Raw genomic sequence first — 11572 nt, 5'->3', positions numbered from 1 at the left:
TAGGATGGGAGGCCCGCCCACATGCATCTTCTCCCTCCCTTTTCTCTTCTCTTGCCGCTCGTCTCTGCCTCTCCTTTCTCTGTCTCCTTCTCAGGCCCCACTGCCATGGTCAACCGTCGCCGCCCGGAGGCCTCCCAGAGCGCCGTCGCCAAGGGAATCAACCGATCCGCCCCCCTCGGCCAGATCCGCTTTGGACTCATGCCACCGGAGCTCTGCATGCCTCATCGGACCCGGCCACGCCGGAGCTGCAAGCGGCCATGATGGGATTACACCTCTCGGTGCAAATTTGCTGGAACCAGAGGTTACAACCATGGTGATTTTTTGCTAAAACCGACGAGCCTCAGTGGTAGAACATGCATCTCTTTTTGCTACAAACAGTCACGGCAAGACAACCGACGCCGATTTTTGCTACAACCGTTGTTAGTTTTGCTACTACCGACGACCATTTTTGTTGCGTCGGTGACTGTGGACGACACGACCACCGGCATGGCGTACTACAACCAGGCAAGGGGAGCTGTAATCGTGGCCACAAGAGCTGGAACCGCAGTACAGCGGAGCTGCAACGGTGGTCCGGTGGAGATGCATTTTTTGCTTCAACCGGCAGCAGAAAAGCTACAACCGGCAGTCAAATTTGCTACAACCACGACAATGAATTGTGGCCAGCGGGGATGACACACGTTTTGTTTTTGCTGCAACCAGACGACGACGAGGGCCACGGGCGACGACGGCACACTTTTCTTCTGCTGCGCCAGGCAACCATGGAAGCTTAGAGCGGCGTGGGATTTTTGCCGCAACCAGACGACGACAAGGGCCACGGGCGACGACGGCGCACTTTTTTTCTGCTGCGCCAGGCAACCATGGAAGCTTAGAGCGGCGTGGGATTTTTGCTGCGACCATGGGTGGGCTCCTGGAACTGCGGTTTTTAGGGAGGGAGGATGGCGAGCGGCCGCGAGCCGACAACGTCATCGGTGTTGGTGGTGGTCGGGAGGGCGGGGTGTGGGGGGGTCTCTCACGCGTGTTGTTCGTCCAGCTCTGGTGCGTCGGCCAGTGGGAAATGAACGAAGAGATTGAGAAGGGAGGAACAAGGCGACTAGGAGCAGATGTGACGGTCTCCTGTAGCTGTATCAGGCGGCTGGGGGCCGACCGGCCCATATTTGGGCCGGCGCGCCGGCGCCCAGCACTGCCCTTACAAAAACTTGTCATGGAATCACATTCCAAGAAGGCGTGGTCAAAAAATTAAAATCGCTACATTTAAAAGCATTTTGAAACACTGGTTTTGTTTTTTTACTAAGCCTTACATGAATGTGATTCCATGACGAAATTTTATAAGCACTTGAAACATTTGTCAATGTTTCTCATTAAAAAAATCAGAAATCTATTAAATTTTGTTGATTTTTTTATTTTGGAACAGTGTTTTTGTTTTTTACTATGCCTTACAGGAATGTGATTCCATGACAAATTTTTGCAAGCATTTGAAACTTTTATCATTGTTTCTCACAAAACAAATTCAGAATTTTTCAAATTTGTTGATTTTTTTTTCGATTTTACTCTTCAACGAGCTCATTTGAAAAAACATAGGTGGCAGGGATTTTATCTCGCTCGATCGAATCGCCACCAGCCGCATATTCTTGGTGCCTAAAGGATATCCTTGCCGCCTCTGCCTTTCTTCTGATAAACCAACCTGAACATCGCCATCATCAGTTGGCCTAAGGAACGCATATTCTTGGTTGGCTTTCTGCATAATTTTGTGAATTCCTTTGGATAATCTAACGTACGAACTTCACAAGATGGGACGACGTGCCAGGTGCCACGTCCGTGCGTCTCTGCCACTGTGACCGTGACCCGTCGAGGAGCGGCGGCACAGGCAGCAGTGATGGCACGCCAATAATCTTGAAGCTTTTTCCAGACACTGGATCGTGGTCTTCTGCTACTGCTACGGCCTCGTTTAAAGCTCAACCACCACCGAGAGCGCATCACACCAGATGCGGTGGTGGCAGTACCGCCTCGTGGCTGCAGTGGCCTTCGTCGCCGCCGCCCTGGCCACCGGCGCCGCGGTGCTGCGGCCACCGGCGCCGCTGCGGTTCGGGCCGGGCGGCCGGTTCAAGGTGGCGCTGTTCGCGGACCTGCATTACGGCGAGAACGCCTGGACGGACTGGGGCCCCGCGCAGGACGCCGCCTCCGACCGCGTCATGGCCACCGTGCTCGACGCCGAGAAGCCTGGTAATCAGTTGCCCTGAATCTTTCACTGAATTCCAGCTTTCCTCTGAATTTTTACCTTCCAAATTACTCTTGTGCTGTATTATTGGCAGACTTCGTGGTGTACCTCGGCGACCTCGTGACAGCCAACAACGTGCCGATCCCCAACGCGACCCTGTACCGGGACAGGGCAATTTCTGCTTCCCGACGCAGGGGCCTCCCGTGGTCCACCGTGTTCGGCAACCACGACGACATGCCCTTCGAGTGGCCGCCGGAGTGGTTCTCCCCCGCCGGCATCCCGCCCGTGCACTGCCCACCTGCCGCGTCAGGTAACCGAACATTCCAAATCGCTCTGAATTATGTACTCAACCAGTCCGTAAGTAGTGCGTGTGTGCCGTGAATGGTTCAGGGTGCAGCTTCAGAGGAACGCCGCGCATCGAGTTGATGACGGCCGAGCTCAACCGCGACGGTGCCGACGGGTTATCGCGCTCGATGGTCGGCCCCCAGGAGCTCTGGCCTGGCATCTCCAACTACGTGCTACAGGTGCTCTCGCACGAGGAACGACAAGACCCTGCTCTGCTCATGTACTTCCTCGACTCAGGCGGTGGATCCTACCCGGAAGTCATATCCTCTGCACAGGTCCGGTGGTTCCACAGCCAGTCTCACTTCCTCAATCCAGATGGCAGGTCAGAAGAAACTTGCAGCAATTGAGATCAAGCTCTACTCAACAACTACTCAAGTGACATTGGCATGTTGATGTTGCAATTTGTATAATCTTTTGCGATCATCTGCAGGATTCCTGAGATCATCTTCTGGCACATACCAAGCACATCATACGTCAAGGTGGCTCCAAAGTCCAAGACTGAGATCTGCAAGCCCTGCGTTGGTTCCCTCAACGAGGAGGATGTGGCGCCACAAGAAGCCGAATGGGGCATGATGGACGCTCTTGCCAAGAGGTCTTCAGTTAAGGTAGACTACTACTTTGTCTGAAACTCTGATGAACTACAGCCGGATCATCTCTCAAGTTGTGTAATGTGGTTACCTTTTGATGTGTACGTAGGCGATCTTCGTGGGGCACAACCACGGGCTCGACTGGTGCTGCCCGTACGAGAAACTGTGGCTGTGTTTCGCGCGGCACACGGGTCACGGCGGATATGGTGACTGGCCAAGAGGGGCAAGGATCGTTGAGATAGCCGAGAAGCCGTTCTCTGTCCACTCCTGGATACGGATGGAGAACCGGAGCACGCACAGCCATATTACATTGTCTTGAGCTTGATTCGGATAGGATTCAGAATCGTCTGCACCATGATGTGTTGAGTTCGGAAAGTCCACCAATATGCAAACAGTTTGCAACTTTGTATTTGATTCAGTTAGGCTTTGGTGCAGGTGGCTCCAACGAATAATTTTGAGTTTGGCTCATGTTAGTGTCGTTATATCACAGTATGAACTAAAATTACGACACTTATTGTATATCGCACGGAATAGTATTTTTGCTAATTTGGTTACTGTACCAGATAGAAGTCGTTGGGCGCTTTGCCGCGCCATTCTTCGTATGAGTTTTTTTTTTTGAATTTGAGCAGTTTTAGCATGGTCCTTCTCCTCTTTTCACATGTTTAATTTCCATTGGTGTTTGTGCTTTTTTTAGAGGTCTTAGACGTTGTTAAAGAGCAGAAAAACGGCGGGAAAACGGACCAGGGCAACCCTCCTATATATACATGAGAGAATTCCTTATTTAACACCGTCTTAAAATTGGATGCCCTATTTAACACTGAAAAAATATTTCTTCTCTCTATGACATCAAGTCTAAATTTTGTTCCCAATATAACACTTATGTACAATATTTGAGCTAACGGTGTTAAGTGATGTATGAAATGACAATTTTGCCCTCAAACATCTAGCCAATCTGCCCCTATATTTCCGTGTCATATTTAAAGGTGGGAACATGAGTCGGTGTGGCCAAAAGGTTGTGCTAAAACTAATTTTCCTAAACTTACCTGATAGGCTGATAGGCCAGGCTCTGGTGGTACGTGGGCACGACGACGAGAAGTGTTCTGTAATCCGTATGCAAGTTGGAGTTAGCAGACTGTGCCGCACCTGCTGGAGCCAGTGGCAGCACGTCGTGTTTGGGTTCGTTTCGCCGAAAGAGCGGAGTTGATCGATCCAGCAAGCTAGCTTTTCACATTTACGTGCGTCACATACGGCTAGACGTGCATGCACTATTCCCCAGCAAAATCAATGAAGCAGCTAGCTTTTGCACGTACATGTGCAGCCCTTCGATGATTTCTTTTAGCTTTCTAAAACTAGCAGAGGCATCGAGGAAAATATAATGAAAATTTTGGTGATATACTGGTGCCAAGGGTAGTATTGTCATTTCAAGCACCATTTAACACTGTTAGCTCAAAAAATTGACGAAAGTGTTATATTGGGAATGAAATTTAGAGTCGATGATAGATAGGGAAGAAATATTTTGACAGTGTTAAATAGGGAATTCAACTTTAAGATAGTGTTAAATAAGGAATTCTTTCTATATACATAGCGAAAGCGAAAATCGACAGAGGCGAGCGCCGCTCCCTTTCGCACATGCTTCGACCATACGGGAGAATATCAGGTGCTCCCGGGCCTGACATGCTACCATGCTACGAGCTATTGGTAGCCGTTGGATCTCAGATCCAATGGCTCCCCGGTGTTAATGCTCTGAACATTTTACAAAGAAACTATTTAGATGTTTGGGAATTGTGTGCTGGTACACTGGCCTCTCAGATGCGTTAAATCTGAAATCCAATGGTCCAGAAATCTATATCACGGTATCACCTGAACCTTGTTTCACCTCAAACTGTCCCCGGACCACATAGAGCTAGACGCACACACCATCGTATCAGCACGGCGCACATCGATCAGCGCCGACACGTCTTCAGACACATAGAGCCAGACCAACATCCACAATGGCAGCACACATCGTATCAGCGCTGACCGGGTCTTGCTATATGTAAGATTCAGACTCGTCTGCATCTGCTTAGAAGATGCCAAACATATGGTTGTTGTAATTATTATGTGATCAAATGGTCAAAAAGGTTAATTACCATAAATTATTGTTGACCCATTAATTAATTTCAGGATTAATATCAATTAAATGGAAATTAACAAATCATGCCCGTGATTGGGGGGCTGAATTAACGCTAATATGGTTCAGGTCCCATGGTCAAAGCCAATGCATTATATAAGGAGTAGATTTGCACGTACGAATTAGTCCATCGCATTAGCCATCGTCTACTCCGAAAATCACTCCTTTTCCAATCAGGAGAGCACGGCTCATTGACGTGAAGACTTTCCATTACTCCGGCGAGGTGCTGGAGACGTTGTCGAGTTCTTCGTCCTCTCTAGACCCAAGATGGCATCACCAGACGGAGGTATAATCAATCTACTGCTCCTAATTTCCGCATCAGATCAAATTGTGTTCATGTATATTAGATACGATCCGATTAGCAGTTGAATAATCTCAGAATTAGTCTAATATTTGGTATCAGTAGCATGGCTGGATCTAATTACATGATTCGATTTGATAATCTGCAGTAGACTAATCCTACTAGCAAAGAAATTGCAAATCTGATAGAACTTGCCTGCAAAATCACACCGTCGTACACAAGTTTCAGGGATCGGCGCCACGCGCTTTAAGCAGCATCGGCAGAAAATCACACCTTCTGTACGCATGGGACCTCGGCATCCGCTCATCAGTTTCGAGCGCCATCGTCTTCGATTGCGCATGAGCGTTACTCGCATCACGAGCATATCATGTCAGGCGCCGCCGCACTCCTCAGGGTCGTGCGCCCGCCGTGGTGCGCATTACGGTTGTGCATTAGGGCCGCGCCTAAGGCAGCGCCTCGGCCTCCTCCTCCTTCCGCGCGCATCAGGGCGGTACTCCCGCCGCCGTGCGCATTATGGGGACGCAGTAGCCCGGATCGCGCGCATCAGCACCTTTCCCACACTTCGGGCTCACTACCGTAACGGCCGCCGGCGCTCGATCGATCCTTTTTTCCGTGAGTAGTGGCGGCGGAGCGAGAGCTGGCTAGGTTGATTCGGGATTTGGCTTTGCACTTTGCATAACTGACTTGCGTATCACTAAGACTGGGCATTAGACCGGCCTTGCTTATAACTGGGCCGCACGGAGGCATTTTGTGTTATCAGAGTTGGATAATGGCCTAGTACTAGCACGGGCAGCTTGTTTAATTTTTAATTCCATCGATGCCTAGTACCTTCAGGAAGAGCACATGCTGATTTATTTACTTTTTGGATTTTGTTTGTTATTTTGAAACAATAGATGGCTGTTTAATTATTTGTGTGATGTATGATTCAGTATCTTATGAGTTTTTTTCTCTCTCTCGGGTGTTGTTTCATACAGTTACGTCCTTAGCCTGTGCCCTGTTGTACTTTTGATAGGTTACACATGCATTTGTTTCGGTTAATACCGGTTATAAGTTAGCTGCTCATTTAAGCGTCAGCCCGTGATGCCTAGGCTGCACTACTATCATCTCCTGGGATGCACAAAAGTTAATCACGTGATGTACCTTATTATTTAATTCTGCTCATTAAATTACACGCTTGATTATTATTTTTATTATGTGCATTCCGGTCGTTATTCATGAGCATTAAGTGTTGAATTAGAATGGAACCAACGAGAAATTCTGCTATATATTCTCACAATAATCGTGATGATTACTTTTAGTACTGCATGGTTACATACTGACCAACGTTGTATGTGATCATGATCATGATTATTATGATTTTTTTGGACCTTTTATCTAAGGCTACTATATATCTTGGGATAATTACAATGATTAATTTTTATGACGCATGATTATATTCTGACCAAAGTTGATTATTATCATGATTACTATAATTAATTTTCCAATAAAGATATTACATTTTGCTCCTTTTTGTTACTGCCCAACGGTGTTGCGAATAAGGATTTAATTAAATTTGCCATGTTATTAATCAGACCAACGTAGGATTAATATCATGCATTAAGTTTCCTTATATATGGATATTTTCATAATGTTTAATATCCATGTTATTTATGTTTTATTCAGCTTTGGACCCATCAGTTATTTCCGGGCACATCAGTGGAATTGAACATCTCAATGAAACTAATTTTCCTTCCTGGAAGGAGCATATTCTGAATGCCCTTGTGATCATGGACCTTGACTGTGCACTTAGAGAAAAGGCTCCTATTCCTCCGCCTTCTGATGATGAAAGCCTTCTTGAGAAAAGTAAGGTTTATGAGGCTAATATGGAGAAATGGGAGCGCTCCAACCGCATGGCTATCAAGCTCATGAAAAGCACAATAAATCATGGGATCAGGGGAGCAATTCCTGACTTTGTGTGTGCTGAAACTTACCTGGCATTAGTGGAGGAGCAATTCAAAAACTCCTCAAAAGCACATGCTAGCACGCTGATCATGGAAATACTCACCACTAAGTATGATGGTGTAAGCGGCATTAGAAGGCATATCATAACTATGAACGATATGGCCGCGAAATTAGAGGGCATCTGCATTGAGATTTTTGAGGGCCTTTTGGTAGACTTCATTATGAATTCCCTTCCTGTGGAATATGGTCCATTTAGGATCAATTATAACACACGTAAGGAGAAGTGGACCATGAGTGAGCTCATACATATGTGTGTTCAAGAAGAAGAACATCTCATGGGCATCTTATGAAAGAGTTGGGCTCAAAGGCTTGCTAATAAGGGTAATGAAAATTCCTTAAATTCCTGAATCATTGGTTTACTTATCTTCCCATAAATAATTGTGAGTTGACTCAGGTGCCACTTGCACACTTCGAACTCATTTCAGGGATTCCATTCTGTGAGGACACTCCAAAAGGATGGATCCAAGTCTTATCTATCTATCTATCTATCTATCTATCTATATCTATCTATACCTATATCTAATTACATACTCTCATTAAGTAAGAGACATGATACTGTCATTTAAGACATATCGAAATGATGATACTGTCATTTAAGACATATTTCGAAGGGGAGAAATGAACACTCTCATTAAGTAAGAGGCACATTCCTTTCATCTACTTGGCTTATGTGATTTAGGTTAAACTATTAGTTACATTGAGGGAAATAAGCAAAGACAACTGATACAGGAGTTTTCCATAGTACCCGGGATATGGAATTAGTACGCATAAAAAAATGAGGTCCAGTTCCTAGCACTTATAAGTGTTTTACTCTTTCATTACCTTCACACATAAGTATTCGCATTGCCCTTTTTTTTCAGAAGAACAATGTTTTTTTTGTTTGTTTGTTATTGTTGCCCAATATTCACCGGTGTTAAACACCCTAATTCTTTATTGAATGTTTGCATCAGTGGGAGCTATATACAAAAGGGCAATGGAAAATTAAAATTGATGGGTTCATATAGGAAATAAGAAGGGAAATTGCATGTACGCTAAGATGAGTGGGAGCTAGTATATCATGTTCGTACTATATGGTACAATAGATATAAAATTAGTTTTCCACTACTAAGCCTACTGTCTAAGGTGACAACAAAGCAACTTTGAATTTTAGCTATGTTGCGATACAACCAGGAAAGCCTTGTGGCTGAACAATTTTATCCGGACATAGATTGGTACACTACATACTAATATTTTTGTGCGATAAGAAACCGCACATTAGTTCATGAGTAACAACAATTAAGTGAGTATCATGTTGTGAAAGATATTGTCCAAGAACAAATATTAAACTCAACATATATGTACTAAGTGCATGATAGCTGATCCCCAAACTAAAGGCTTACCATTAATTTTGCTAGCATAAGTATAAGTCAAGGCCTCTAATTGGTGGGATAATTGTATAAATGAGATCTCAAATTTTGATCTGGACAATAAGGAAGTTTGTTTCGCTAAATAAGTGCACATAGTGATTAATAAAGAAACAAACTACTAGGACCATAAGTAGGGAGTATGCATGCATGCACATACAAACTCCCAACCATGAATAATTATCCATGTTGAGACGGAGTATTATGCTATAGATAATGGGGTTCCAGTAATAACTCTTCGATTACTATGAATACATTACCTTGGTATGATGCTTTTGTCGAAGTATGGACTGATGTTAACCATTCGATCAAGTGGGAGAATGTTGGAATTATTATGTGATCAAATGGTCAAAAAGGTTAATTACCATAAATTATTGTTGACCCATTAATTAATTTCAGGATTAATATCAATTAAATGGAAATTAACAAATCATGCCCGTGATTGGGGGGCTGAATTAACGCTAATATGGTTCAGGTCCCATGGTCAAAGCCAATGCATTATATAAGGAATAGATTTGCACGTACGAATTAGTCCATCGCATTAGCCATCGTCTACTCCGAAAATCACTCCTTTTCCAATCAGGAGAGCACGGCTCATTGACGTGAAGACTTTCCATTACTCCGGCGAGGTGCTGGAGACGTTGTCGAGTTCTTCGTCCTCTCTAGACCCAAGATGGCATCACCAAACGGAGGTATAATCAATCTACTTCTTCTAATTTCCGCATCAGATCAAATTGTGTTCATGTATATTAGATACGATCCGATTAGCAGTTGAATAATCTCAGTAATTAGTCTAACAATGGTTAGTGTATAGACTGTATAATTTCGATTCTTGACAATATAACTGTATGAGAAACTGCTTTTTTTGCCTCGATACGAGGAACTGCTTTGACCATAGACGTGAGTCCATGGCCTATGGTATAGTGTATTTGCCTTCATTTTGGGCAATCCATCTTGGAGGTCTGCAAAGCTGCATATCAGCGATGGAGCCGCGTCGAACTCGGGTGAAGAGGTGATTCGTCATTCTTTTCTTCGGTGGCTGCTGTTGTGGTGCCGGAGGCAGGTGATGGGTGTTGGTGTCAAGCTTTGAGATGTTCTGTTATCTTTTCGGTTTTGTCATGTCGGTCCTTACGTGACTTGTACTTTAATCTTTATGATATAAATGAGACGTGTATTATCATGCAAAAAAAAAACAATATAATTAGTATACTAGAAGTAGTCATCATAATTACCCAAGTTTAGAATGTCTTGTTTAAAAGAGCTTTTTTAATTTCTGGTCTTTTCTTTTATTTGAGAGGTGTTGGCAGTGCGAAAGAGCAGTCGGAGTGAGTTACAGAAATCATCGACATTAAAAGCTAGGGTTGCAAAAACTACGCTTCTGCAGTTTTAGGCCAAAAATCATTAATTCTGAGGTTATTTTTTTCGCAATAACCACTAGTTAATGACTTTGTACCATTTGATGATGATTATGACAAGTGGGTCCTGCAATTGGTGATGTAGCGTAACAGTTCACACTAGACGTCATTAGATGAGGGATTTTCCATATTTATAAAACAGTCTCTGTTATTTTATAGGGACACCCTTCAATAAAAAAAGATAAAGCAATTAGTACCTTGGGATTTTGGAGAGCAGCACCACGCCGGCCGTGGGTCCTGTCGCTGGCGAGGTGGCGCACCGGCCTCTTCACCGACTAGCCACGGCCGTCTGACGGCCGTCATCCAGATATCCATTTGCCCGTCGTTCTACGCCTCTCGTCTTCGTCTTCAACCGATCGGGATCCTACACCAAGCCACCTTCATCCGGATGTGTTGCATCTGCTCCATGTAGATAAGGCTGGAAAAAAAGCTTGAAGCTCACAAGCTAAACGAGTAGATTGTGACTCGGCTCGAATCGACTTAAACTCGAAGAATAACGAGTCGAACCGAGTTTTAGTTTAAAATCGTTTATAAATCAAGTTAAACGAACTAATCTCATAAGTACTCGTATAACTCACTAAGCTCGGTATATAAGATCAGCTACTCCCAATACAAAAAAAAATCAGCCACTTAGCACCTTATGTCCTAGGCGCACAACATAAGGCCTAGCCTTTGAAGGCCCAGCCGCCCAAGAGACTCATGTGTTACAAGGAAATTACTATTGTTTATTGATATATATGTTTAATATATACATTATCATTTTTATAATATTTGAGCGTTTTATGTTTATATTTTTAACGAGCTTAACAAGCTAAAGGAACCAGCTTGCGAGTTATACAAGTTAAACTAATCTTGAATTTGAGCTTGTTATAATAACAAGTCAAATCAAGCAAGCCCGTTAACGAATTGAGCTCTAGTGAGTCGACTTGGCTCGAATTCCAGCCCTACATGCAGACTTCATCATCACCGAGCCAAGCTACCTTGCCACAAGTCCTCAGAGCAACTTCAACGTCGGCTGGGCAGCTAGCTGGTCTGTGGGCGCCGCGTCTCCCCTCGCCGGCCGTCTCCTTCTTCGACGCCCAGAAGTTGTTCGATAGTTTGCCAGGTACGAAAATGGACTCCGCCGACGAGTTCT

At 44.7% G+C, this 11572-nt stretch overlaps 2 protein-coding genes across 2 annotated transcripts; both read left to right on the top strand.

The window, feature by feature from the left end:
* Positions 1–1911: 1911 nt before the first annotated feature.
* Positions 1912–3709, top strand: LOC123059360 (probable inactive purple acid phosphatase 16). Its single transcript, XM_044481939.1, has 5 exons — positions 1912–2220; positions 2310–2525; positions 2606–2882; positions 2991–3165; positions 3257–3709. Exons 1-5 carry the CDS (start codon positions 1983–1985, stop codon positions 3464–3466), a joined length of 1116 nt encoding a protein of 371 aa, XP_044337874.1. The 5' UTR covers positions 1912–1982; the 3' UTR covers positions 3467–3709.
* Positions 3710–5402: 1693 nt separating this feature from the next.
* On the top strand, positions 5403–10406 carry LOC123059359 (uncharacterized). The gene is made up of 2 exons (XM_044481938.1): positions 5403–5603; positions 7281–10406. The coding sequence occupies exons 1-2, from the start codon at positions 5585–5587 to the stop codon at positions 7907–7909; spliced, it is 648 nt and encodes a 215-aa protein (XP_044337873.1). The 5' UTR covers positions 5403–5584; the 3' UTR covers positions 7910–10406.
* The last annotated feature ends 1166 nt before the right edge of the window (positions 10407–11572 follow it).

Source organism: Triticum aestivum, chromosome 3A (genome assembly GCF_018294505.1).
Source record: "Triticum aestivum cultivar Chinese Spring chromosome 3A, IWGSC CS RefSeq v2.1, whole genome shotgun sequence".
In the NCBI taxonomy this organism is placed as follows: domain Eukaryota; kingdom Viridiplantae; phylum Streptophyta; class Magnoliopsida; order Poales; family Poaceae; genus Triticum; species Triticum aestivum.
The sequence above is the reverse complement of the archived record's forward strand: the minus strand, read 5'-3'. Positions and strand labels throughout refer to the sequence as shown.